This window comes from Anopheles aquasalis, chromosome 2 (genome assembly GCF_943734665.1).
Source record: "Anopheles aquasalis chromosome 2, idAnoAquaMG_Q_19, whole genome shotgun sequence".
Taxonomy (NCBI): Eukaryota; Metazoa; Arthropoda; class Insecta; order Diptera; family Culicidae; genus Anopheles; species Anopheles aquasalis.
In genome coordinates this window covers 80,592,712-80,620,400 of record NC_064877.1, presented here as the reverse complement: position 1 = coordinate 80,620,400, position 27,689 = coordinate 80,592,712, and the positions used below count along the sequence as shown (strand labels likewise).

The following is a 27,689-nucleotide window of genomic DNA, read 5'->3' as shown; positions in this document are numbered from 1 at the left end:
GAAGAGAAAGAGAGAGAGAGAGAGAGAGAGAGAGAGTGCGCGAGATCATTATTGCTGTAGAAAGGGACGAATCGAACCGGGTTTCTTTTTGCTCGGAATCTCAATCAAATGAATAAATAATTCAATGGTATTTTGATCTGGCAATTGTGCTTTTCGGGTGGACGTGCGGGGTTGATATATTTTTATTTTTATATTGCAAACGACGTATGAAGGTTCAGCTGTCGCTACACAGCTGGACATTTTAGCTTTTACGCCCGAAGTGTTGTCAAATACAATGCAAAATGCCCAAAACAGGGCAGAGAAATGGAGGAGTTATTCAACAATTTTTCACTTGACCATTCCTCATCGAAACATTGTTCACCTAAGTGTGTAAATTATAAGCCTATTAGGAGGCTCCTATGAATTACTTTTACTAAAATATTCTTCTTGCAACTTTGTCACGACGACATAATGTCTAATTCCATTCAATTAAACGATTCAAAATTAATTTAAACTGGCTTTCCAATCTCTTCAATAAGTTGCCAGTTGTGGAAAGCTTGCTATCATGTATTAACGGCATTTATAATGCTACTATGCACTATCCTACTTTACGATGCACTTTCCTAGGTAAATAGATCAAACGAGGAATATGTTTTGTGTCCATTCATCCCCCGGTACACGTTAAGTCCACTTGTAAACTCTCCATAAATCCATGGACAGGACACTCCGTCCTAGACAAACACAAGCACACGACGAGACACACGCTTCAATGCTGGGATTACCGCGTCTAAACGCGAACATTGGCAAGCATTAATGCCGCTGGTGAAGGTGTCAGTGCCGCGCGTCATTATCGCATTTCGAGTGGGAAGTAAATTATGCAAATCTACCTACTGGCCTTATTATCCAGCCCAATCCAATCTCGCCAGTCTTGGCTTGACACGTGACCACACGACTCGCGAGCCCCGCGCAGAGCAGTCGGTCGTCCGATGTTAAACCGGAAGTGTCATGAAACGCTCTCCAAGCGGACAACACACAGCTTACCGGCCGCCGAGCATCTCAAAGGGCCTTTGAGATCTCGGAACGTTTACATCATCACCACCACCATCGTGCCACCAGCTGGTGATACCTGGAGGACATTTTTATTAATGCATCTAGATGCGGTTTAATACCACGATCCCCATGTGTACACGTCTTGGGGGCTGGGTGTCGCTGGGTATCATTATCTCGTCAGTCACTTCTGTACTAGCAAACAGGACATAAGCCCAAGGGATATAAGCCCTTGGCACACATCGCCCAAAGGCACAGACTTACCTGACACAGATAGAAGTGGTGCCGTTCGACGCGGTTCGGTGAGCTGCTCGCCTTCGGCATGCAGCTGCTCCATATTTTGGTAACCATCACTCTGCGAGAGAGAAAGGGAAAGAAATGGAAAAGAAGAAGAATGAGAAGAAGAAGAAGAAGAAGAAGAAGTGAGTTGCAATTAAAGTTTATCCTGAAGCGAGCCGACATAGTAGCGCAAGAAAGCGCCACTCCAAGGTGAGAGCTGCTGCAACATGGAAACACCACGGACCATGCTAAGGACGTCCGCGAGCAGCTGGAGGAACCTGAGAAAAGAACAATGGCGAGGCAATGCGAGGGAGCGCGAGTGAGGGCAAATCCTTGGCAGCAAGTTAGTAATCAACGCCACACAATGTTCCCGGAAATGTACGTTTAGAGTGAACAGCGAGCGAGCAAGCTAGCGAGTTTGTCGGCATATCCGCGATGGTGGTGGCGGGAAGTAACGAAACAAGCGGACTTCCGTCACACGGGCCAAGTGCCAGTACACGGGCCAGCGACTTGCCGTACTTGGTTCGGTAGTTTATTTCGAGGAAATCTGGATCAGTAGCAGCAGTACCAGCAGCATTATAGTGGATTAGTGGAGATTCTACTTAGTGGTGATGGTGTTTTCGTGGTTACGGCCAATCCGCAACGCCACCGGCAGTGTACCAGTTTGATTGAAGAACTTTTGTAAGAAACACAAACTCTAAACAGGTTTGCGAGAAAGGATAAAGTAGATAAGCGATAGAGTTTCTTCTGCATTTTAAACCACAAAGTGTCGCTTTTTGTGAGCGATGCAGCGAGGAATTTCACGAGACTTTAAACCCTTTGCACTAGACATATCCTTTCCTTGCTCCATCGATTCCGCTTCTATGAGGATTGTGTATTTTTCTTCTTGTCAAAGAAAGTGGTCACGCTATCGCTCAGCGCTTCAGCGAGGCGTAAGACGGTTTATCAATTTTCCTCACTTTGAAATGGATTCTTCATTCTGTTCATTTCATTTGCAGCCGATTACGCGGTGCCCCATGGACATCGACGATCACCGGAACGATAACCGGCGAACAGAAAACCACTTGAGTGAAAATCATTTTACAAAATACGTCGCCGTCGTCGCCTTCATCATCGTCCTCGTCGTCAGCACCCACGAAACGGAAGAAGAAGCCTTACAGCAGTCTCGATCAACGCTGATGAGGGTAGCGAGTGGTCTCTCTTGAAAATGGTAAGCCACTTCAGTAGGAACGATAGCTCATTAGTAGGAAAGAAGGCGCTCCTGCTGCTGGTGCTACTGTTCAAGGCGAACAATAGACTATCCAACGACTCTCCCGCATCCGACATCCCACTCACTTCTCGTGCAAAATTTCATCCGTTCAACTGGCGTGCGTCTCGTTCGGTCGGCGAATCGGTAGAGCTGCAATCGAACAGACTGGACCCACTGGCCTAACTGGAAACGATAACACACGTGGAACCGGACAGTGCGCGCTGTTGTCCACGGTCCACTGAACCGGAAAAGCGGTGCGTCAATTGCAGATTATTAAAATCGAGCGTGAGTAAACAGCCGGTCATGGTCGTTGCTGCTGCTGTCACGAGTGGACCTTTTCCTCCAAGTGACACCGGGCATCGGTGACGTGACCAAACTTCACAAAACGCCCCGTTGAGGATTTTGGTGACTGTTCGAGTCCAACATCCTTGGCCACCCACTCCTTTTGGGACGGGTTTTCTCGAACTTCACTTCCTTTCTCTGCCTTCCCTGCCTGTCCTTCTGTGTGGAGTAGAACTTTGGACTTAATCGATCACGCATTTTCCGTTCTGTTTGCTTTTCCATTTTTCTGCCCCGAACTTTTCCGATAAGCAGCGGAGCCACGAAACGGAACAAACAAACAAACAAACATCGAACGGCCATCGAACGGCATCAAAAGCCGTTGAATGTGCCAGCACAAATCGTAGCCAGCGGCGCCCGTTTCCGTGGAAAACATAAACAGGAACAACGTGTGGGTGATCCTTCTTCTCACCCTCCCATTGCCGGAGGGGGGCCATTCCTCCTGTCACACATTGACTGGCGCTGTCTAATCGATGTCAGGAGCGTGGTGTGATGCTCGGCTCGATGCCACAGATTCAATTATTTCACCGGCGCCCCATGACACCCGCGGTCGTGGTCGCGTACCTCGTCATGAGCTCGTGGGGGAAAACACACAACACAACATCCAACCCAACATCAGGCGCCACAATGAGCCACCAAACCACCACCACCACCACCATCACCACGACTGTGTTGGTTGTGATCAGTGGAAGGTTTTCGGCATCGAACCAACGGGGCACGGTTTCCAAACTAGCGATGGCCCCCGTGTCACTTTGGCCGCGGACTCGCAATTCGTTATCCTCAGTTCCTGGTCAGGCTCGCGCTCAGGAAGATAACCGGGAATTGCCCGGGTCGAGCGGCGCGGCTGAATTTCAGTGGAAATTCGACGGAATCGCGCCACTGGGTGGGGTCGCCGTGTGTTTTGTGGGGTCATAAAAATGTGCGCCAAACTACCGCAATGAAAATGCCATGTTTATTTGCGTTGGAAAACAGGAGGCGAACGTGCGGTGGTCGGTGGTGGAAAAAGGGAAACCTAGTCATGGCCACCGTTATTGGATATCGCAACCGATCGGACTGACTGGACCAACCGGCGCGGTTCAGCAGTGTGATGCAGCAGCAACAGCAACACCACAACGGTTCTCGTCTGGGTTCGTTCCGATAAAGTTTTCCATCATTAATTGCACGCGCAAACGCGGGCACCGGACAGCACCCTGTTCCCTGTCATCGGCAGATGCGAAGCAGGCGGGTGTTTTTTTTGAGAAAAATCAAACGCACCTCCCTAGCACGAACAGCGAGCGCTCATCCAGCATTCACAACTGGCTTGCCAGCGTTTCACGGTTCAATGGATTCCGTTGCCGCCTTAGTGCGGATGTCGGCTGTTATTTTGACACCTGCATCGTGCGTTTTTGGGCACAACACCTAGAGTGTTTCAAGCTAGATTCAAAGCGAGCAGTAGCTTTAACAAAACATACCCCCTGTTCATTCGTTGCCGAGGCGATCAGCAGATTGTTTTTTGGTGGAACTGATTGGTGCGTTAGAATTAGCATTTGGTCGTGATTTTGTGATTCTGAACGATCACCGATTGGAGTGGTCACCGGATTGGAACGGAGGATAAACTTTCACCTTCGCGTTCTATCGCACATCAACCGCAGGTGGTGCTGGACAGCACAAGGTTCTGTGTTCCGCATGTTTATTATTAAATCAGTTAGGACTGTTGCCGGAGACACTTTTGGGATCTGAAACTTGAATGTATCATTCTGCTATTTTTTACCCGTTTAACAAACTACGTGGAATACTAATGTACGAACCTGAGGAAGCCCCTCAGGAACAGTGTGGGACTCACACCCACTAAACCACTAGCTTGGTTTTCCGTTACCACCCTGCTGTTGTATACCTTCTTCGCGATGACTCGCAGCGAGGGTGGCAGTGCCCAAGCACTTGCACCATGAAAACAAAGGTATGAAACGACTATTTTTTTTTTTTTAGTAACGTTGTTCAACCCACCTTACATGCTCGTTACTCCTAAAAACGTTCCTCACAAATGTACGTCGGACCATGCCCATTTTGCTACTAACAGTTTCATTTTCGAAATAATTCGATTTTTTTATGAAATATTCTTTTATTTTCTGGTAGAACTTGCCGAGTTTTTCTTGTTTCTTTTGAGTTCGTTGTAGTAGAATAGTTCACTTCGGTACACATTTGTACTATTAAAGAGATGTAGAACACTTTTCACTGGAAGGAGATAATAGGGACAGTCTTCTCTTCTCGACTCTCTATTCAACACTAACATCGCTCTGCCAGTGTGAACCACGCGTTCCCCGATCACTGGCATCGGTGCTAATGATTACCGTTGTTTTATTTGAGTTGACACCTATATGATGTGGTCTGCAGCAACCCTTAACGATGCGAACAGTTGTGGTTCGATTGAAGAAAGTAGAACGATTGTAGCAGTAAGTTAAGATATTCGGTATTGGGCAGTATTTGTGTGGATTTTAGAAACAGTGTTGCCTCGAATGAGATGGATAAGATACCGTTATATAAAGGAGTACTGCATAAACTTTGATAAACTAAAAGAGTTTTGTATGGGCTACAGCTGCCTCGGCGAACAAGGTACGCCACTCAATCTGTCGCAGGTACGATAACGATTTTGAAGGAACATGGAGGAATATTTTAAAAACCATAATGAAAACTCGCGCATCGCTGAGCGTCCATGAAATGGAAATGCAAATATTCATTTTCTAAAACTTTAACCATCGATGGAATGTGCCGGATGAGACGTTCATTAGCTGCAACTTGTACGACACGAGACCAGACTGAAGTCAGATGAACAACGTTTCCACGGTTCCACGAACTCATTCGTTTTGCTGCAAACTGAAGCTGGATTGCATAAATAATTCCCCATAACTTGTTCGCCTGCTTCCCAGACCATTACTGTAGCAATTGGCTGCTGCTGCTGCTGCTACTGCCTGTAATTGATGCAAAATGTTTCCGTTTCTAGAGTCGTAGGGTTGCGGCGCGGAGAGGAATGTAGCTAACGACATCGGAATATGAGTGGGAGCAGCAGCATGATGGCGACATTTGTGTCCAAGAGCCGAACGCAGCATACGGCAATGTAATTGAAAAGAATAATTGAATCCATTCCGACCAAAGCAGAAGACGAGCAGAGGGGGCCGGGCACAACCATCACGGCGGAAACAAAACCACCAACCCCCAGGTTATTGATTGCCCAGCCAGTAGAACCTTGCCCAAAAACCGCACCCCCATGACACACATCCGAGAACACGACACGAGGACACGAGTTCTCATTTGGCCATCCCATACATCTGCTGACCAGCAGAGCGCTCACTCGCCCGGGACACCAACGTCGCCACATTGGTGGTGAGCTCCTGTACCCACGATCCCCGCTTACGAACCCAGGATGTCCCACAGAAGAACACAGAAGTTCAGGGAATACGAAAACCACATCCCCTCGCCCTCATTCTTCTCTTCAGCGAGCGGAATTGGCGTGCCTTAAACTAATATGCAACTGAAAAGTACATCCGGTGCGAAGCAGACTGCAGCATCTGCATACCCGGGACGATGTCGCCGACTGCTCCGCTTTCTCAACCCATCCAGCCCGGTCTTCTTATCACACGGGCCATGTCCAGGAGGAGGAGGAGTATTCGGCGACAGGCAAGACCAGATATCTCTTCTAGAGGGAACGGTGAAACTTGTTGCAACGACCAACCAACCAAAGCATCGAGCAGCAGCTGCAGCAGCAGCATCGGCACGGTCATTTGAATTTCAATCACCGGGCACTGGCCACACACCGGGCACACCACGGCAACATTTCACCGTGTAGGCGAAGGTCAACCGATTAGGCCACACAGCACCGGTCCCGGTTTTGGACCCGAAATGACATGCACCAAAAAACCGTCAACAACTGGTCAACAGCACGTTGGAAATAGGGGTGGTGTGCGCCCACGATGACAGCTAGCATCTTGTAGGAAGTCCCATCCCCGCCCCAAAAAGGATGCGCTTTTTGGCTTGCTCGAAGCGAAAGGCAACGCAGATATGCAGCGGCCAGACACCAAACCTTTTTTATTCTTGTTTTTTTTTTCTAGAGGCACCCAACGAAGGACACTCCTGGATTCGCTCTAACGAACCCGGGCAAACTGCAGCATTACGTAAACGTGCTCAGCGCCAGCGCGGACTTCCTCAGGGAATACACCGCCACGGGGCACCAGGAAGCACCAGTTTCTACTCCTAGAAGGCCTAGTGGCCGACTGGAAGATAAAGTGGGAAGTAGGTAAACATTGGAATGCCGGCGAAGCAAAAGGGCCTTCCCGTTATGAAGACGTTGTGCATTTGGAACGCTTCCAAACGCATCCGAGGACGTCAAGCGACAAACTGGCGCGCTGGACGAAGAAGCGGCCGCTTTTTTCTTCTTGGATTGAAAGTCAAGAAACAGTTAAAGGGGCTATGTCGTTGCAATGAGAAAAGAAAGATTCATTGAAAGGAAGACGGGCACCACTTCTTCCGCTTCGCGCTTTTGGGGTTTTCATTGTTACTGGTCATGGTCCAGTTTAAAATGTGCTGGATCGATCGATAATCTTTTGACTCTTTTGGCCACTCTCGACCGCACCGCAGACCGCATTATTAGTTCTTCTACTTTTGTGTTGCTCATGATGTGCAAAGATGCATAAACCGCCGGTGGAGAACTTTTGCACAAAAAGGTAAACTTGCCACCTCACCGAAGAAAGTCCGAGAAGAAAACATCGGTTATTCGGCTCAGGCTGACATCGCATCGAATTCTCGTTCTCGAGCAAGGGCGCCAACCAGCATGAAGTTCACTGGAACTGGAACGCCCACCCTTGCCCAGCTGTCGTGAGTCCACCCGAGGTCTTGGACGGCGACGCATGCAAACGGTTTTGTGCTGCAAGGAAAATATTTATCTTTTCCTCCTTCGCCACACAGCGCGTGTCCGGCGGAAGTCCGCCCGCCTGTCCATTCGTCCGTTCGGTCCAGTTGATGGTCGGTCGGTGGTGGTGGTGGTGGTTGTGATGGTCAGACTTTTTCGACACGATGGATAAAGTTTGCGTGATAATGCGAACATAATGCTTATCAGTACTCGCCAGCACTCGCCGGTCGGTAGTCAGCATTCACGCAGCGACCGATGAACGCGTAGAGAGTTGGGGGTTTGCTGTTCGATCTATAAATTCAGTGGCAGATCTCTAATTAGGAGGAGCTACACGGTGGTGGTCCTGTACATGAGCACTTGCTTTAAGTGCAATTCCATTTCCAATTGGCAGCGGCCAGGGTGCTACAATAGCGATAGAGCTGCACTCTCAGCAAAGCACCAATCAATTCCTTCTTGGACTTGGTGAAACTAATGTCATTAAAAGTTTCGCTCCAAGATGCTGAGGTTCGTGCCAGGGCCAGGAGCAGCAGCAACAGAGGAACACATTAGGATATTGGATATGTCCTCGGTTCGCAAGTCAGGAATCTTTGGCGGCCAGGCTTCGTCTTCCGCTTCATCCCAACATTGCGTTACACGGGAAATCGAATATTAAATCACTTTCTGTGTCACGCCGAGTAATGGCGAATCGACCGGAAAACAAACAAACATTTCACAATCAACTCAAGAGAGAGAGAGAGAGAGAGAGAGAGAGAGCAAGGACCGAGGGTTCCATCATAGGCACACACTCATGCGCTTGACTTGATGACCCTCTCTCTCTCTCATCCACTACACCTCTTGCAGAGCACTTCGCTGAGCGTACGAAGACGAAAAGTTTTTTCCCCGTTCCACGGTGACACTTCCGTTGTAGTTTCCCAAAAGAAAAAAAAGAAAAGTTTAAGAAACACGCATCAAATTCGACATCCTGGGGAACAGCGTAGCAACTACGCGCCTACGACAAATCACTACCGTCCACCACTGGTCGAATCGCATTAAACATCACGTTGGTGTCGTTGGACACCAAGTCTTATGTGGACCGTGAAGTGGACGACGAGAAAGAAGATCCACTCAGCTGCTTATCAGCTCAGCGATGGGCAACGAAAGTTCTGTTTCATCGGTCCAGCTTCCAGGACACACGACACAGAAAGTTCTGCCAAAAGTTCATCGAAGCGTACGATGTTCCTTTCACCGGACTCTCGAACGCGTCTCGTGCGACAGATCATCCACTCCACTCGTCTCTCTCTTTCTTTATCCACTTCTATTCCAAGACCAGAAGCCGTAGAAGATAAACTCAAAGCATCAGAGTGTGTGCGTCAAAAATCGCACGCAGATCAAATGAACAGCGGCGACGGACAAGTGGAAAGAGTGTCCCCAGGTCACATGCTGCCCGGCCAATCATCTCATAACGAAAGATGAAATTTATTCAAACGAAATCCATTCAACCCGAACCGAGCCATTGACTACGAGACTGTCAAATGCGGCCCTTGACAATCACGAATGGTGGATGGTGGAAGCGTTGGAACGCTCGAGGTTCGCCGGCAGACTTTGCATTCGGCAGACACCCGTTCCGAACACCATTTCCGATTTTCCCCGGACCCGGGAAAGGGATTAAATTTTTCCTCAAAGAGAGAGCATGAGATAGAGCTCCCGCGGTACGGGTTTATGTATTATGTATTTTCAACATTTATCCAAACATACCCACAGATACATTCGATTGCGATACCGAAGAGAGATGATACAGAGGCAGTAGTGACAGTTCCGGGTTCAAGTCGCACATCACGGAGGATGCGCCTTCGTGCAAAGCACTAATGGCACAGGGTTTTGGTTGGTTGGTGGTACGGAACCGAAGCAGGAGACGTGACAATCAAAGATTGATGGCACACGGAACGTTGCAAACCTTTCACACAAACCTTACCGAAAGCAGCAGCAGCAGCAGCAGCAGCACGTGCGGAAATGCCAAACGTCGTACGGCACGTACACTCGACCGGGCTGCTAGCTGGCTGACTCGTTTAGTCCTTCCCATCTCATCCGTCTCGCTCGTGTGTGTCCATTACAACCCATTTCGGTGTGGGAGTTGAAGCACGCTAGCCCGGGACGATGGCCGATGAGACATTGAGCGCGGTGAAAGCGCCCAAAACATCGCCATCTGCTACGGATCTTCTTAGGATCTTGAAGATCATTTGGTGCCGATGCCGGTTACCGGTTACCAACCTTCCTCTGCCGGTCGCTTCGGTCTATCTTGAGTATCTTGTAAGCCGAAGGATTAGGTAGCACGCTGGGAGCTACAACCAATCAGACACTCTCGTCGTTTCCGTCTCGTGTACTCTCGTCGCGGAGCAGGAGCCGCCACTTTTGGGACGGTAAATATTTATTGATCCCTTACTTGGCGTGATCCTTGCTTTGGGGACTACACCTGCATCTTTGTCGTTCTCTCTCTCTCTCTCTCTCTCTCTCTCTATCTCTCTCTTTCTCTGTCTCTCTGTCCTCCAGTCCGCCCGGCATATGGCGTAAACGAACTTGGAACTGTCATTTGGGAGTTGTGGACCAGAAGTGGCATCGTTCTGTGCAATATACTACCGAGCGCCGTATCCCCTGCGCGTCAATCAGGGCAGGAAGGGCAGCAGCAGGCAACCGGAAGCGGACGCCGGCTTGTGATGACATTCCGGCAACGGGCCAACGGATGTCTTGAGCCATGATGGTGCACACGACAGCCGCCCGTCACTCACTGGAGGAGCGATAAGACACTTCCACTTCGTTTTGTTCTTTCCGTTCGCTTGTTTGTTTGTTTGTTTGTTGGTCACATAAGGGAAGGTTTTTTTTGCTGTTGTCCCTTCCTCTCTTCTTCTAAATGGCCAAGCGAAACCGTCGATACATTTTGCGAAAAGAAAAACCCCCGTTTCACAGGCCCGTTGTTGTTGTTTTTGGCCTGCTGCTGCTGCTGCTACTGTTGATATGCATTTGACGAACAATAAGTCCACCGTGTCGTGACGTGGTTTGGGTGGTAGCTAGCTGGCTTCTTCACAGAAGGAAGCTCTAGTGAGGAATTCCCCCTTTTTTCTGCCTCGTCCTCGTCTCTTTTTGGAATCCGTCCCGTCGAGCGTATCTATTATGCAGGCCCGAGTAACACCGTTCGTTCGCTGGACTACGAAAAGCACAGCGCCATAGAACTACTTCCACCAGCGTCCTGGCGTCCATGGGCACCTGATGATGCGCCGCTCGTACTGGGTGCTAGTGGTTCATAAATATATACGTTCTCGTTCGCGCCACTTCCATTCGCTTCCGTGCTTCGTGGTGCATTCTTACGGCATCACACGAAGGGTGGAGCTGGTCTAAATATAGCCCTGGCCAACGCTCAGAAATAGACACGAAGGAAACTGTCGTCATAACAGTGTTGGCGGTGCTACCACCGGTGTGTGCCGGTCAGCAGAGCAGCCATCCCAGGAAAAGGCACACACCGGCTCCCTACTTCGAGGAACAACAACCTGCGAGAACCTGTACGCTCCTGGCAGTAGATTGGAACGATACGAAAGAGGAAAAGCTGGGAAAAAAGGGAAAAGCCTCCTTATTGGTGGAGGAAAAAGTGAAAGTAGAAGCACCAGAGAATAGACGTTGACGTTGGGAAAGAGGAAGTGAGTGCGGGGTAGAAGGAGCTGGAGTGAAAGGATTCATAAATTATGTAGCAAACACCCGCAAAGCCCTGTCAACGTACGATGTGCTAAGGGCTTTTGAAACAATAGCTTCCGGCTGGCAAACACGAACGCCGAGGCGGCCGAGGGTCTCCACCGCTGCGCAGGCTAACGAATGACAAAGATGACTTCCAGAAAACTATGGAAATTCATTACTTTATTTGCATTATAAAAAAACCACCCTCGCACACACACTTCTATGGTAAACATCCGTGTGGAACGAGGAGAGAGATAGAGCGAGAGCGCCCAAGCGATCCTGGTATCGCTTTTTATTTGTTTTAAAATGGTGGTCGCCCGCTGCGGGCCCTGGACGATTGTTCCCGTCCACCCCCGAGGGGGCCCGCTGGTGTAGTACCAACAGGAGCATGCTTTTGAGGTTTTTATTTTCCCTTTTTTTTCGCAATGATGGCAAAGCATTTAGCGGGTAGGTATTGGTCACGACAATGGCATTTACACAACAGTTACCGCCTGCGCGATGTGGAAAGTTACAGTTTGCAAATGAGAAGCCAATTTGCGAGACATCTTGCGACAATCACGCTGTTCACTTTCCGCTTCATCGTTAGTTCAGGTTTATTTTTAGGTCGTTAGTAAGAATTACTCTGAGGCCGTGATAGCGCAAGGATATTAAATGGAAAGCTGTTGTGTGAAAACTAAAGAATAACTTGCCGGCTTTGTAGGTGATTCCTGATAGCAAGAAGATTTTTCAATGTGAAAAAACAGCATTAGTCGCCTTATCGAAAGCTGTACTCCATAGTCAAGATGCTGGGTTACAACTTCAGTTGATTAGAAGTGACTCTTGAAAAAAGGAAACATGCATTCAACACAAGAACAACGAGTTCCATGCAAGATTCATGCCACAATGATTCCGAAATTAAGTTAAAGTTTCCAGAATTCAAAGATTCTTGAGAATTCAAAGATTCTTCAAAGAAAGATTGCCGGCTCTTTCACTCGAAATTTATCAGATAATCACAGACCTGTGATTTCCGACATTTAAATCAATATACAATCATTCGAAGAACGGCGAACTCTTCGAAAACACGTTTCGGTTGAGTGATCAGGCCTTCTCGTAAAAGGAGGCAGCCCAATTTATCACGATGGAAAGTTATTTATGCGCCCGAAACTTGAGTTTTCTCTAAAATCGATTCAACGATTAAAGAAGTTGAATCTCCGGATCTGAGAGAAGTTTGAATTATCCTTCTTTATAACTTTGAAAAATGCAGAACAAAAGAATTTGTTGAAATTATCGTTGAATCCTAAATTTATGCAGAATATTTGCACTTTAAAGGAAGTAAACAAGAACTGTGCACAACTAATAACAAGCATCAATTGTTTTAAACTCATGTTTTCGCTTTGTGTAAACCATCCCAAACGATCGATAACATACCGGTACAAAGCCTAAAGCAACACAGCATCGTACGAATCACCGCCCTCAGTAAGCCATCAGCAGTATCTGCCAAAAAAAACCCTTTACAAGAGAGCTGAACCATGCCAAACCAAGGGGCGCCCCAATGACCAATACACCACACAGTTCACAGAGGACAGCTGCACTACCTGCTGCTGTAGCCCAGCCGTGCCCTGTCACCCGGCAAAGGACACGACGACAAACTTTCATTATTTTCTTATCGCCACGCAATGCGGAAATGATCTCCCCGGATACTTAGTGTGAAGCGTGTTTACACGTTTCATCAGCTGTCTTTGCCTGAGGCCCCATGATGTGGGGGTATCCCTGGCAGCTTCCTTGTTCCAGCAGCATCCAGCGTCCAGCAGCCCTGGAGGGTTCACCGGATGCCGGAAAGAGAACTCGGATGGCTCGGATAATCCCCAGCAGGCGGAGTTGTTGCGCGACACCTTAGTTACCATATATAAGGATGCCCTTAGTATCGAACAGAGCACCCCTTAATAGGGAAACCGCTTGTGTTCGTTACTAAGGTATCTCATTTTTTGATGAATCGGATGAACCGGATGTGCGTGTATTGGTGAAATGCGGGTCCCAGTGGTGTGCGTGTGATCGTACAGTGCCCCCCTAGGTTCACCCCACTCCCCTCCCTACCCTACCATTCCCTCCTCCCTCCCTACCCTACCCTCAACCCCCTGCATCTTTCGGATGTGCGCATAAAATGTTCTCACAATTCGCAATTTCATTTCTCATAATATTTATTCACACTTTTTTAAAAATCTATCACATAACACTAGCACCAAACATACCTCATCCTTACAATGCTTCCTTCCTTCGTTGGCCGTATAAGGATCCAAAAGGACGTTCCCATAGACAGGCCGTTCGCATGGACGGCACACATTCACACATACGGCTCGCAGCTCTCGGAGGGCTATAAAAACACAAAAAGAAGATTTTTTCACTTTTAAAACACTTGTAATACCTTTATAATCATTTAGAAACACTTTTTACTCACCGTAAAACGTTTTCACAGCGTTTTCCGATCTCCTGGCGATGCATGTACCGGAACATTCTGGAAAGAGGCAATGGTACGGCATCGGACTTGATCGTCCAAATATCAGTTTAATTACTCACCCGATCACGACGAATCGTTCGGCCACTGCTGCTGTATCTGATAAATGATCTGTAAAGAATGGAAAACCAACAAAATATGTTAAAATTATGCATATTTTTGGCAAACTTACCAGCAGCGCGATCATCAGCATCCGACCAGCTTTCCAACCTAACAAACACGTTTGACAGATCCTTCTCCGTCCTTCTCTCTCGCTTCTTTCGTATGGGGTTATCTTGAAAGTTCTGTTGATCCTCATCTCAGTACAAAATGTTCAACATTGCTTTGAAAATTGTTGTAACCTGAACTTAATGCATTGTTATAAATTGATTTGATTTTAAAAATGTTTTTAAACATGTTTTAAGCGGTGTTTTAGGCATTTTCACTGAAAAACTTGACGCACATTTTCAGATTTCGGAAAGACTCTTCGACCAATCTTATATTTTTCGGATCTGAGAGAGAGGTCTATCTCCGTCCTTTTCTCTCCTGTTCTTTTGGGTAGGGTTGATTTGAAAGTTCCCTAAATCACCATTTCACTCCAAAATGCACATTTTTTCACAAAAAAGTGTTTTAACCTGAATGAAATGCAGTGTGATGCTTTGTTTATTCATTAATACTAATTTTAAAAATGTTTTGAGGGGCGTTTCAAGTGTTTTTCACCGAAAAACATGCTGTTCGTTTTCTCTTAGGAGAAAAGCCCAGAGAGCTGCCTGGGTCACTTTTCGTCAAAGCTCAAACTCGATCGCATACAAATGTAATCGCGTTGAGCACCGCGTATGTTTACACGGATGATCCTCGCAGGATCATTCGAAGAGCGAGAAGGGAAAAAAATCTGCCTAAAGCCAGTGGAGGATAGCAACATGGATGACTCGGGAGTGGCACGAAGAGCGAGAAAGGAATAAAAAAATCCGTCTGAAGCAAAAAGAGGATAGCACCACGGGTGAACCAAGAGGGGTACGAAGAGTGAGAAAGGAAAGAAAAATTTGCTTGAACCAAACAAGGATAGCGCGAAGGATGTTGCATGGTGCTCACAATTTCACCCCCCGGGAGGGGAAAATGTCCGCGGGGTCCTCTCGATTTCAGTCAGTCCACCACGTAAGACACATTTTGCCGCAGGAGCGAGCTCTCTGTCTATCTCTCGTGCGCACACTCTCTCTCTCTTCGTTCTGTCGACCACAATAGGTGATGTCCCCCGCGCTCGTGTGATTTAGGGGTTCCTGTGGTCCCGGCGTTCGTGCTGAGCTTGCTGGGTTCCCTGTGCTCTGGGAGGTCTGCTGACGTGGTAGTGGTCGACGTCACTTTCGTTTTTTGTATTTTTCACTCACTCTACCACGTGACACCACGGTGGTGTCCATCTATCTGGTGGTAGACCCCAAACCGAACCAATACACGGACCGGACGGACGGACGGACGCACGCTCGCACGCCAGCTGCCAACTCCCTGTCATCGGGGTTATAATTTTATGTTTTTCTACCTACCTTCTACTCTGCAACCCCTTTTTCCCGGGGCCCTCCCGGTGCTCGCTTTCGCTGGTAACACGTGACCGGAAGTGTGCTTGTGTGCCGAAAGGACCTCCCTTGAGCACCGACCAGTTAGTCTAACCAACGAGCAGGCTGCTAGCGAGTGTAGTTCAATTACAAACTACATATGCACTCCCGCCACCCCCTACCGTAGAGCATGGAAATGTGTTGTTCCCAAAGCAAGCTGGTAGGTGGGTAGAACTTTTCCCTGGAAACTGCGACGCCCGTTATGTTTATGTTTTGCCAGCACACACCAGTCGCTTTCCTCCTGTTATGTGTCGTGCATCAACAATTCCTGGGAATAACTTTAAAACCTCCCCCACGCCGGCGTTCAAGCAAGAGTGGCCCAGAATGTCCTTTGCCCTGTAAATGTACACTTTTGTTCTCAGAAACACCCTTACAGGTATCGGTGCCTCTAGGTAAGCTAATAAGAATTTATGCGCTTTTGTGCGCCAAGAAGTGTGAAAGTTAAAACAAATGCAAAAACCCCGGTGCGGGCGTCTGTTGGGGCGTTAGTGGTACAGCTTTTCCGGTGCACGACCTTTGCGAGAAACTCTCCATCGATCCCGCACCGTAATTGAGCTGGAATATGTTGGCACAGACGGCCGTGTGTGCCCACATTTCGGGAGCCCACACACGCAGTCATGGTCTATCGACCAACAAATCGGGCGTCACACGATGAGCACGACGAGAAATGGAACAGACGAGCAACTCCAGTAGCAGCAGCAGCAGCAGCAGCAACTGATAAAGGCTGTCGCTGTCGGCAAACTATCATTAATCATTGATGCTACGACCGGTGGCTGCTGCTGCCGTGGTTGTAATGAGGAAGATTAAAATGGCATTAATCAGCGATAGGCGTACGTCGCACGTCGGTTCGTTTTTCGAGCAGCGAATCAAAATGGCGTCTATTTTGGGGGGTGTTGGGGCGAAAGCAATTGCAGGTTACGAGCGACCACCAATCACCACCACTCACGCTCTCTCTCTCTATCGCCGGGGACCTGACCTGACGTTAAGTGGTCGATTAAAATAATGTCGCATGCTGGAACTAGTCATTTATGGGCTGGATAAGTTTTGGGCCAGATACAGCATTAAAAGCCCGTTACATTTACATCTAGTACCACACCTTGACTCGCTGTTGCGGATGTTGGAAATGGAATACCATGAACTTGATGCAGCAAATGTGTACCAAAAACGAACCTCTAGACGAGTCACAGACTTTCTGACTGTCTGCCTGGATAAACCAAAGACAGAGAGCATTCAAAACTATAGCTTCCGTCCTTCATGAAATATTCTGTGTGGGTATTTTGGGACGAAAAACTAATTTACAGTGCCCACTGGAACAAGTTCCTCTCCAAAGGAGGGAAGCTCAACACATTAATGAAAGGTTGCGGTTAAATCAAATCAAACCAAACTCTGCAAATGAAATGGAAATGTTTCGTTCCAACAAGGTCAACTTTTTGAAAAGGATATCCTGCGCAAAGAACGCCCTATCTTCCTGGGCCAGAGAGTTTTCAGTTCCAGGAATTTACCACATCAATCACTGCAAGCAAATTGAAATCCGATGCAAAAATGGTGACCCAAGATCCAATAGTTCATGAAATAGGTTGCGAAAAAGTGTTGGTGTATTTAGACGCATGGATAAAAAGTAAAGGTCAGATTGGGGTGCGTGTTACTAAAGGGAATGAAATTAAACTGCACAAATAGTGCCAAAAAACACTTTACATTTTGCAGGATCGTTTTTTTTTAATGAAATCTCTCCTAGTGTTTGAAATATTCACATCATATTTTATGCTACTGTTAAAGAACGGGTATACGATAAAACGTATTATAACAAAACAAAAGCTTCCTTTCGTAATGCCAGGACCTTTGAAAAGCTTGTAGGAATGTACAGAAACACGAGCAACAAAGACGATCTGTGACGCTCCCGTGGAATGCCGATTTCAATTAATGTGAGAAAAGAGCATAATTACTCAAGTGTCCACTGGGGACACATGACCTAGATGCACACATGCTCTGCCCGCGCGCCTATTGGCCTTCCATTACACCTCCGATTGCTTCTTCACCCATTCTCTCGCTCCTAACACCCGTAATCAAAGGAGTGAAAACTGGGAATCTCGGTACTGTAACCCCGGAAGCCCCACAAACGGCCATTGCCATTGTCCGCATCGGTGACAGAGCTCTGCCGTGGTGGGGTGTGGGCAACTCCCACCAGCACAAGCATGATTTCCTGTCCCGCATTCAACCATCCATTGACGGTCGAGAAGCGTCCACTTCAGGTACGGGTTGGCAGGTGACAGGACGTTAGATGCCTTCTCTCGCTCTCTCCCGAGTATCCTCTCGTGCTCCGTGCTGGTCGTTGATGAAAAGCGTTTTTCTATTTGCGGTACACAATCGGACCCATTAATGGCATACACCGCCACCCTCGAAACCCATTTTCATCCACCCTCCTGAAGCGCATTCTTGATTGGCCTCCATCATCGTCGTCGTGAGGATGGCAAAGGACGACGTCCTGTCTCACTGCCAGTGAATGCACCTGTCCGTTGGCAGAGAGTGTTCGCTCTCCAGCGGATTTGCCCAGATTTAGCGCGGCCTTTTTGTGGCATTTTAAGTGTGAATTCTCAGGTCACTGCGGTGTGGTCGTCACAGAGAGATTCTAGCAACGAGTGCTACTCGCACGTAGATCGGAAGTAGATCATGGCCAGAGCGCTAGCAGCATGCAGACAGGAACAGGCATAGCCAGCATCAATCCCTCATTTGGCTACCTGCCATTCGGTTCTCACAGTAGTCACAGACGGGCGCAGTTTAGCGACGACCTGGTGGCCAGGATGAGACGTGAAGGAGGTTTTTCGGTAGTCCGAGAACACAGTTTTGCTGCTACGCTTGTTTTTTGGAAAGCAATTCAAGATTGATTTACATAAAGTTGGTGGTAAATTGAATTGACAAACTCTACTCACTGTCTTTTTTCTCTCTCTCTACCTCGCAGAGAGTACCCAATTCCTAATTGCATTACCACACACCCACCGACAAGTTTGGCGTGTTGACGCGCTACTGTTCGCGACGACGACGACGACGACGACGACGACGAAGGCGACGCTTATGTTAGCGCATCATCGCGACAGTGGTCGGAATGATATTTCCAGCCACAATCCCAACTACCATCCTCTCCCTTTACTTTCATCTGCTCAAAGTCAACGAGATGGCGTGGTGGGTGACAAGATAAATGTCACATCGTAAAACAACGGTCCTCTGCCCTTCGCCAGCGCCCTCAGCGCCAGATATGACCATCCCATTCCCCGTGGTGAAGCATAAGTCAGCAAGCCACAGTCAGCATGCGGCGCTTTTCGGTGGGGGCCAAAGTTAAGAAAAGTACCCGGCACCGCGCACTTCCACACTTTTCTTTTTCGGTGGTGGTTTGGAACTTTTCCTCGCGAACCAACCATCTTTTCGCGCTCGCGTCATCAAAGCGGGTTAAACTTTACCATTCCACAATGACGACCGAATTTCGCCCATCGCGAGAATTCATTAGTTCGGTGCCTGGTGTTTTGCTGCTAAACATCGCAGCCGAAAACTTGTAAGAGAGAGCGAGCAAGCGAGCAAAAGCGAGCGAGAGAGAGAGAGAGAGAGAGAGAGAGAGAGAGAGCGCACAAACGAGGGATTTAACAAGTCGCGAGGGACCAATTTTGTAAAAATTCCACCGAAAATACCACCAACCGACCGACCGACCAACAAAAACTCGGGCTACAAGATGGCGCACCGTAAGGGCCGTCTTCGCCTGCACGTGGTGCGTCCTATCGGATTCAATTAGCAGCAACAGCAGCAGCCAACAAATGGGACGACTGTTGGCCAACAGCCGGGGCCCGGTGCCGGAGGCCCACCACATCTGGCGTCTATCGATTGAGCGGTGGGCAATCGAGTGTTCGCTAAATTAAACAGCCAAATAAATTATTGAAACTTCACTTAAGTTCACGAACACACGCATACATGCGGCAAGAGTTATGCTCTTCCTCGCCGCAACCCGCGCCCTGCGCTTCATTGGAAACTGATTTGTCTTCGCCTTCGCCTTCATCTCTCTCGCTTACCAGTCAGCCAGCCAGCGAGCCAGCCATATCATCTGGCTGCTGCGCGTTCTGTGAGCCAAGAGGGAGATTTGAAGAAAAGAAGAAAAAAAAAACATAGAAATTATCCGCTCAGCTGGAAGCCGGAATTTCGCACATTTGGCCGTTCATTATTTGGCGAAGGCGCTTGCAGACACCGCCCTCACAACGTAGGGTGTCCCGCAGTTTTTGTGCTTGGGTCCCGGTTTTCCGGCTTCTTTGCAAGCGCATCAAAGCTCACAAGAATGAAGAATGGCAAGGAAAGGACACGACGACGACGACGAGGACGAGGGCGTAAGAAGAAGCGTGGCCGGTCGGTGCTGAGTCAAATGAAATTAAATGTCCATTTGTCGGCATGGTGGTTGGCTGGAGCAAGAGCTAATGGAGGAGAACACCGGACACAGCGGAGCAGAGGACTGCGAAATTCCTTTCGTGGTCGACCGGGCAGCATTCCTCCTGGATTGATGAATTGGTTCTGGCTACCTCCTATTTGTGTACCACTCTCTCCGCTTCTTTCGCGAAGGTGCATTCTCGATCTTTTTGTCCTCTCGTTGCTCTCTGCTGGTATTCAAGATATGCTAAATGGTCGACAGTCATGATTGCACTCTTTTTTTTTTTTGTTGCAAGAAATGCAAGGTGCAAAACTTGGTGCAAATGATGCTAATTGTACTTTTTTGTTTGATGAAATGCTTCATCTTAGCACAGGACTTAATGGTAGCTCACCAGACATTAAACAATTATGCTGTCTAGACTTGTTACAATAAGCTTTTGAATAGTTGGGATATTATTTTTCCAACTCGTTGATTTCTCGTTTATCGGCGCATCAGAGCACAAAGCAAAGAAGAACAACCAAGAACACACAAAAGCACAGGTGTGAAAGAAAGTGCAATGCCCCAAGATTCCCAAAAAACCCAAAGTTCAAGGGCAGCAGCATACACCAAGAATGTGGTGAGCTCACAACCCGTGAGCGGTTTTCGACCTCCAATTGATCGAAAGGAGTGAACCTGAAGAACCGCAGCAGCATAACGCAGCAGCAGGGTGCACAGCATGCGGTGCCACGGGATTTAAAAATGCAAATCGATTTCTGACCCAAACGGCTCCCCACGAATTGAGTCCCACGGTACGAGACTCGTCGAAGGGCAAGAAAAGATAACTTCTCGCGCCCGGGATCAAACTGCAACTGTGCGTTCGCGTGTCGGGGCGTCAAACGGCCTACTATTCAACCATTCAGCGAATGTACCACGTGCTCGAGCCCGTCTGTCGGTCTGTCCGATTGACTCAATTGAACTATTTCGACGTGATTGGCGTAATTCAATTACCTAACAGACCCGACAACGCCTACGACGACGACGACAACGGCGACAGAGACGATGACGATGTGCATCGTATTCGTCGTTGCATCGCACGGACGGAACCGGAACCCGTAGCACCCGTTCGCAGCAGGGATGGGAAAAATCGTCAACCCCTTTGACTGATTTGCCAACCTACCTGATTGCAAGTGACACGAGGAGGCCGTGGACGACAGCGAGTGTCACCGAGTTTCGCACGCCACGCCACGAGTGCACCACCTTTTGATTGGCATCCAATTCTGCTGCGGCTACCTTTTTCTCCCAATTTAGCATATCGTGGGGGATCTGCATCACCCTCTCTCCAGATCCAGGACACCACCAGAAGAATGGTGGTCGTCGAGGGAGGCAATAGACAACCGCACACATTGCTCTCTCTCTCTCTCGCCGGAGAAAAGGTTTTTTACATTTTTTTCTTGCCTTCCCGTTCAATTCGATCCAAGCGTTGGCACACCTCGGGACAATGCAGTTCCCACGAATGCGATACGATGCCAATGCGTTCGATATTCCTCCCCCGAGGGGCCTGCCACTGCACATCACATTTGTCAATATGCAATCAATTGATTGTTATCGATCCGGTCGCTTCTCCTCCCACGGGGACGACGGTGAGCGGCGACGAGACTCCTGATGGATGAGGCTCATAAATTGTTCAAAACAATTACTTCCAACTCGCACACTCACACCGATGATGACATTTGTGGGATTAATTCCATAAAACATGTCCACCATCAAGCAATATGGTTCCCTCGTGCCGTGAATTGGCGTGTGAGTTATGATTAAATTCCTGTTCCTCCAAAGGGATCGAGAATTGCAACTAGTACACCAGGCGCATCATTGCGTGTCGCCCTCTAAGCCTTTAATCTCTAATTAATGTGCTTAGTTATCCAACAGACAAGATACAACTTGATTCTATACCGCTGACAGGACACTAGCTGATAAGCGCGAGCGTATGTTTTGCATATTATCCATTGGTTTTCATCCATTGGGCCATCCACCGGCATGTGGTCATCTTGTTAGTGGCGGATTAGCTCCACTGCGGTGGTTAGTCGATTGAGCCGCATTATTTTGTTTTCCTCCAATTCCTTTTTATACGTCCGGCATGGTTCATTACGATAAAAATGTGTCCAAAATTCGATACCAGGTAACTAAGGTTAAAGTTAATTCGGATCAAATGAGGGTTCATGATTTTTTGTGAAGAAACCATTCAGCTTAATTATTTCAAGTGAATGTCACGTAAATCTATAACTTTTCAGAAATATTTGGTTCTATTTTGATAGAGATTTGTTAAAAACTTCACCCATGACATCAAATTTAGGAAGTCGTGTCTGCGGAAAGGTGCTTTTTCAGGTGCCCCTCGCAGCCGCGTGATGGGTCATCCGAGATTTACAAATCAGCACTTTTTTTGTTAGATTACAAGTTTATCTAGGTAGTACCATTGATGTTTTATAGAATATCCCATTTTTTCTTTTTTGGCAGCATTTTGAAGTAAAAAAATGATCACATTGTAATGGTGCTGGATTGATCACTTATCAAACCGGGTTCGTCGCTTAAGTCTTCAGGGGCAAGTCTTTTGATTCGAACCAAAAACGGTAACCATCGTAGCTACCTAATGGGTCATCAGAAAAATGCAAATCAATATTCTTTTCATAGATTATAAGTTTATCCAAGTAGCTCCGTCGAGTTTTTGTAGATTTTGTAATTTTTTGATTTTTCGCAGCATTTTGAAGTTGCTTTTTGCGATATTATCTAAAAAAACGAGTTTTACATAATTGTTTTAAAAAAAGTGTCAACAATTTTTATGAAAACTCGACGAGGCAAACTGGCAAATAGTGCACAGATTGTGTGTTTAAATTTTCCTATCGGTTGGTCTAGCAATATTTATGCTACGATGGGCACCGACTTTGAAAACGATGGATTTCGGAAACGCGCTTCAAAGTAGCGAGCGATGAATGGAATCTGCATGAGGCGCGTCACTTTCAAAAATCAATATCTTTTTCAGATTCTCTTCGGTTGATCCAAGAATTTTACACAATACTCTTGAAAGGATCAGCATTCATGAAAAAAGGAAAAAAATAAATGGAATGTAAAAATGTCCCTGCCAATGCAAGTGCCGTCCATAAATCAGGAAGAGCAACGCTTCATCGAAAGAGTGGCTAATGCATATTCAAGAGCATAAACAGGGAGCAATTGAGTGGTGGGTATGCCGCCACCTTTCAAATGTCAATCTGTAGCAACGATCCCATTTAAGTGCTTTCAGGTGGTAGGTAGACCGGTAGAGCTAGCTAGCGCACAGGATTTAGAAACATTCATCATCCCCATTGTATCGCCCTCCCTCATCTGCCACCGGAGTGGTTGTGTTCACGAATTTTATCTTCAAAACGTTTTCCTAAAAACGTTCTCAAAGGCGAAAGCTTGCCGGCAGGACAGCTTTCAACTTTGTAATGCCCCGGCGGTATGATCTTCGCGTCATTGATGCGGCGTCAGTTGTCAGTGAAATGCCGACCGAGGGCTTTGGGTTCAATCCGTGCCCCGCCACGCGTTCTCTGCTTTCTAGCCTGGCCCCCCAAAAACATTTTATCCTCCCGGCATGCCGATAATCCTTAGCTGTTTTTTGTGCAGAAGAAAGGACTCCGTCACCATCAATAGTCTTACGGAATGCTCTCGAGTTTTCCACTTCCAGTAAATCTTCAACGACTGCTCGGAGCATTGAGTGGAAATAGCTAAACAGTTTAAAGTGATGCTTCAAGCAGCCGCAGCATCAGCATCTGCACTGTAGGACACGCCTCAAATGCTTCATTTATTCAAATGAAAAAATCTCGTCATCACGTTGTTATGTCTTCCAGTGCGCTCGTAAGAATAACATTCGGTGGGCCAAGCATCGAACCAAGTCAGCTGGAAATTGCATGTCGTATGCAAATGCCCAAGGCACTTGGCAAAACATTGCACACATGCCGGATGCGGTTAAATGAGTAAACTCCCCCGAACGCAGCGAAGTGAAATCAGATGAACAACATGGCATGGGCCCCTTGTTTTGCCCCTGGGGTCTTCCAGCCCGAGGAGCAATCTGTGTTTCAAGCAATGCCATGTAGTATCTCGCTTTCTCTCGCTCTCTGCATATATTAATACCGTATTAGCCTAGCAGTAGTAGTAGGTTACATCTAGCGCATTTCATGGAAGGAGATATATGTACGAGGATTGTTTTATTTTCCTCCGATACGCACACTTCCATACGCACTGCCAGTGGGAAAGGGTCGTCGTTAAGAACCTTTCCCTCCTTGGATAGGGAGAGAAAAGAGCATGGAAATCCTTCCGCAGACGGTGCCTGCTGACGGAAAGAGGATTGTGATTGCATGATTTTTTAATGCTGCGTAGGTTGGCCCCCGAAAAAGGTTCCGCTAGAACCAACTCCGTCGAAGGCTGGTAAATGATGCCTTCAGAATTGTGAGCCTTACCCAGCGTTCTACGCTGCGTATCGCGGAACACAGGCAGCCCTCGACGGGACCACCTCGACTTCGTTCGTCCATAAATTCTCCAGAGAGATTCCTCCCACATCCCGCATATCGCTGCTCGCTGCCGCTTGTTGGTTTGCGGTGCATCGTGCAGTTACCAGCAGCTGCCGCGTAAGTTCCTGCGCCAATGCCGCGAGTGACTCAATGGTCGGAAAGGTTCCTCCGCCAATATGTGACAATTTTCATTATCGCCCTCGTAGCGCCTTCCTTTCTCGTCGATCGCAGCGCCATGGCGCACATGCCGTCAATCAAGCTCTCGCATCGCCACGACCATTTTCGGGCACTCATGCACTCCTCCGAGGGTTCCGGGGGGCTTGTGGGTTTCGTACGTCAATCAATCGGGATGGGCCGGGGTCCTTTGGTCACGTAGAGTGTACGTCAGCAGCAGGCTTGACATGGTTTTGGGGATATTTTTTTTTTTGCTCCTGCCGTCCTGGCCACTGGAATGTGAACCGAAACCTCTAACCTCGGCAGAGAATCGACCAGTCAGGCATCGATGTGAGATGGGACGTGGGTACCCGAAGGTGACAGGATCGCGTATGAACGTCACATTGGATGACGTGGATCGGTGACGGTTGATGGTTCCCCCCGACATGTGCTCCTATTCAGGAATCCAGAAAGCATGACATCGCTTCTCCTACGCAACCTCCGTTCAACGAGCTGACAAACAATGGCTAAACCAACGCTCAAAACATACATACAGCTCCCGGTGGTGTGTTATGGTCTTGGTTTTACACAAATTATTCATAATCAACCCCGTGTTGAGGCTCGCAGGAGAGCAGGAGCAGAAGCAGGTGCGGGAGTGTTACCTTTACTCAGGTATCACGTGTGCGGCACGTGGTAGCACGCGTAATGAACGCTGGAATCCGCCATTCCGCGTGTGGCCGTGGCTCGATAAAATGTTTACACACACTTAACCGACCAAACAGACCATTGTGCTCGGAAATCGCACACTATGTGCGAGGCGTAGCTAGCAGTTGCCTCTTGGAGTTGGATGCAAATTCCAAACAACCGAACAACAACGACAACAGCAAGGACATCCCGAATACTACGTCGAACAGCGAGAAGGAGCACTTCCAGGACACGGGCACGCGATGACTGATGTGGGTAGTAGCTTGCCAGTAGGATCTTCCTTTTTTATCCTTTTTTACGAGGGTGTTAACGAATATGTGATACACCTGCTTGTGAGATTATTATTTGAGTAAGTGTCCGCTTTACGATACATACGCAATCAGTAATGTAAGTGTATGTTTGTCAGAGTTAGGACACAGATTCGTATGGAAAACATATAGGTATATCAAGGATTCAGATAAATTGGATTGGAATTAGATTCAGCCAGAATCAGCAAACTTCGCAACACTCGGCAAGAAAGGGACTTTTATATACAACTATAGCATGGATCATTAGCACCTGGATTTACAGTTGTCTAACATTTTATTGTCACTTTCCGGAAGGAGTTTTCCAGAACTTAGTTACTACTTACTTATCCGGTGCTACAACCGACGAGCGGTCTTGGCCTGCCACAGAAGATTCCTCCACCGCTCGCGATCGAGCGCCGTCATCCGCCAAGTCGAAAGTCCAGCTATTCTGGCATCAATGCCGATACCGTCGCTCCACCTCGATTTGGGCCTACGCCCTTACGCCCTCTATGTCCATCCGGAAGGCCTAAGAAGACTTTACGGGCTGGGTCGTCGTCTGCCATTCTCATGACATGCCCAGCCCACCGAAGCCGGGCGAGTCTCATGCGCTGCGCGACAGTGAGATCGCCATACAATGCGTACAGCTCTGCGTTGTATCGGCTTCTCCATCGTCCCTCCTCACATACGGGGCCAAATATCCTTCTGAGTACTCTCCTCTCGAACGGGGTTAAAAGGGCTTCGTCCGTTCTGGACAGTGTCCAAGTCTCAGAGGCGTATGTGGGCACTGGTACTATATACGTGGTATACAGTCCCAGCTTCGTCCTTCTACCAGAACTTAGTTATCTCACTAAATAATCCTCAGATCCTTAGATCTTCATATTCTCAGGTCTCAATAAAATTATACAAATAATAGTATTTGCTATTTTTAGCTAAGTTCAGCTCCAGCTAAAGAACTTTAAGCGTATCATGATTTATGCTTTCAACAGGAATCAAAACCTGCCATTAAACTATTAGTTATTCTGCACCAACTTGAAGTCAGTATACCGGAATATTGTTTTGTAAACAACCTGGGCCATCCACTTTTTCTAAAAAAAAAAAAGCAAAAATACGCCCAATGCAGAAGATAAAATACTGAATTTTAAATCAAATAAAGCGAATCAACTGTCACGTTGCCGGTGTCGTCGTCGGTGTACTGTTATTTCTCTTCAGCAAAGCGTAACAATTGCTCATCAACATTCCGGGTATCCCCCCTGCGCGCACGCCTACCTTTCAACCCCTTCCCAGCGCGTACGTCTGCCACGCCTGTAATGCAGGCCAGCGAGCGCGCGCACCACAGAGCAGTTAAGGACTTTGGACCGGGCTCGTTTATTATGCTCACGATAAGCCCTCCTCGCACCGGGCCCAAGCCAGGAGCCAGCACACGGGCTGCTCACGTAACAGCAGCAATGCTCGCGCGCCCAGCAGAATGGCAGAACATGCATGCATATCCGGGGCGACCATTATTTCGGCAGCCACTCGAGTCGCGACCGCGAACCGCGAGCCGCGAGATAACTTATTCCGCTTCTCACGTTCTCCCGTCCGGTGTGCCGTGGCATCATGTGCGCCCGGGCACGGTCTCCATTGCATCCATTCCCGGCAAAGTCACGCGCACCGTGGAACTCCGGTGTGTTTTTTTTTTTGCGACGAAGAGGAAGATACAAATAAGGACATTCGTTTGGTGATTAATTAAAGCGTTCGACTGGTGCGCAATGTGCAGTGAGAAATTAGGCTCGCCTTGGGTTTGGGGGCGTTGGTGGCGCTGTGTCTCGTTGGCCAAATTAATGAACGAGCGAACGAGTCGCTCGGAAGCGGATAAAAAATGGGAGATGATAAAGAATTCCGTAATGGGAAAAAAAGGAAAGCGGGAAAATCCTTCGCTCCGTGAATTTCCACGCTTATCGCCCGCCTCACGAAGACACCCGGCCACAATCCGATTACCGGCCCCATCCCATCGCGCAGCAACAACGGCGAGAAGTTTTACAAATTTGCAACCACCCAGCGCCCCCACGGGGCCTGATTGCAAACTCCCCATCGTAATCCA

At 48.0% G+C, this 27,689-nt stretch overlaps 1 protein-coding gene across 1 annotated transcript in view; it reads right to left on the bottom strand.

The window, feature by feature from the left end:
• The window catches only part of LOC126577349 (uncharacterized), a 63,743-nt gene that overhangs the window by 25,988 nt on the left and 10,066 nt on the right, over nucleotides 1-27,689 (bottom strand). The window contains exon 3 of the mRNA XM_050238888.1: nucleotides 1,291-1,381. Coding sequence (XP_050094845.1) covers nucleotides 1,291-1,377 — 87 coding nt within the window. The 5' untranslated portion in view covers nucleotides 1,378-1,381. The remainder of the gene's footprint in view (nucleotides 1-1,290; nucleotides 1,382-27,689) is intronic.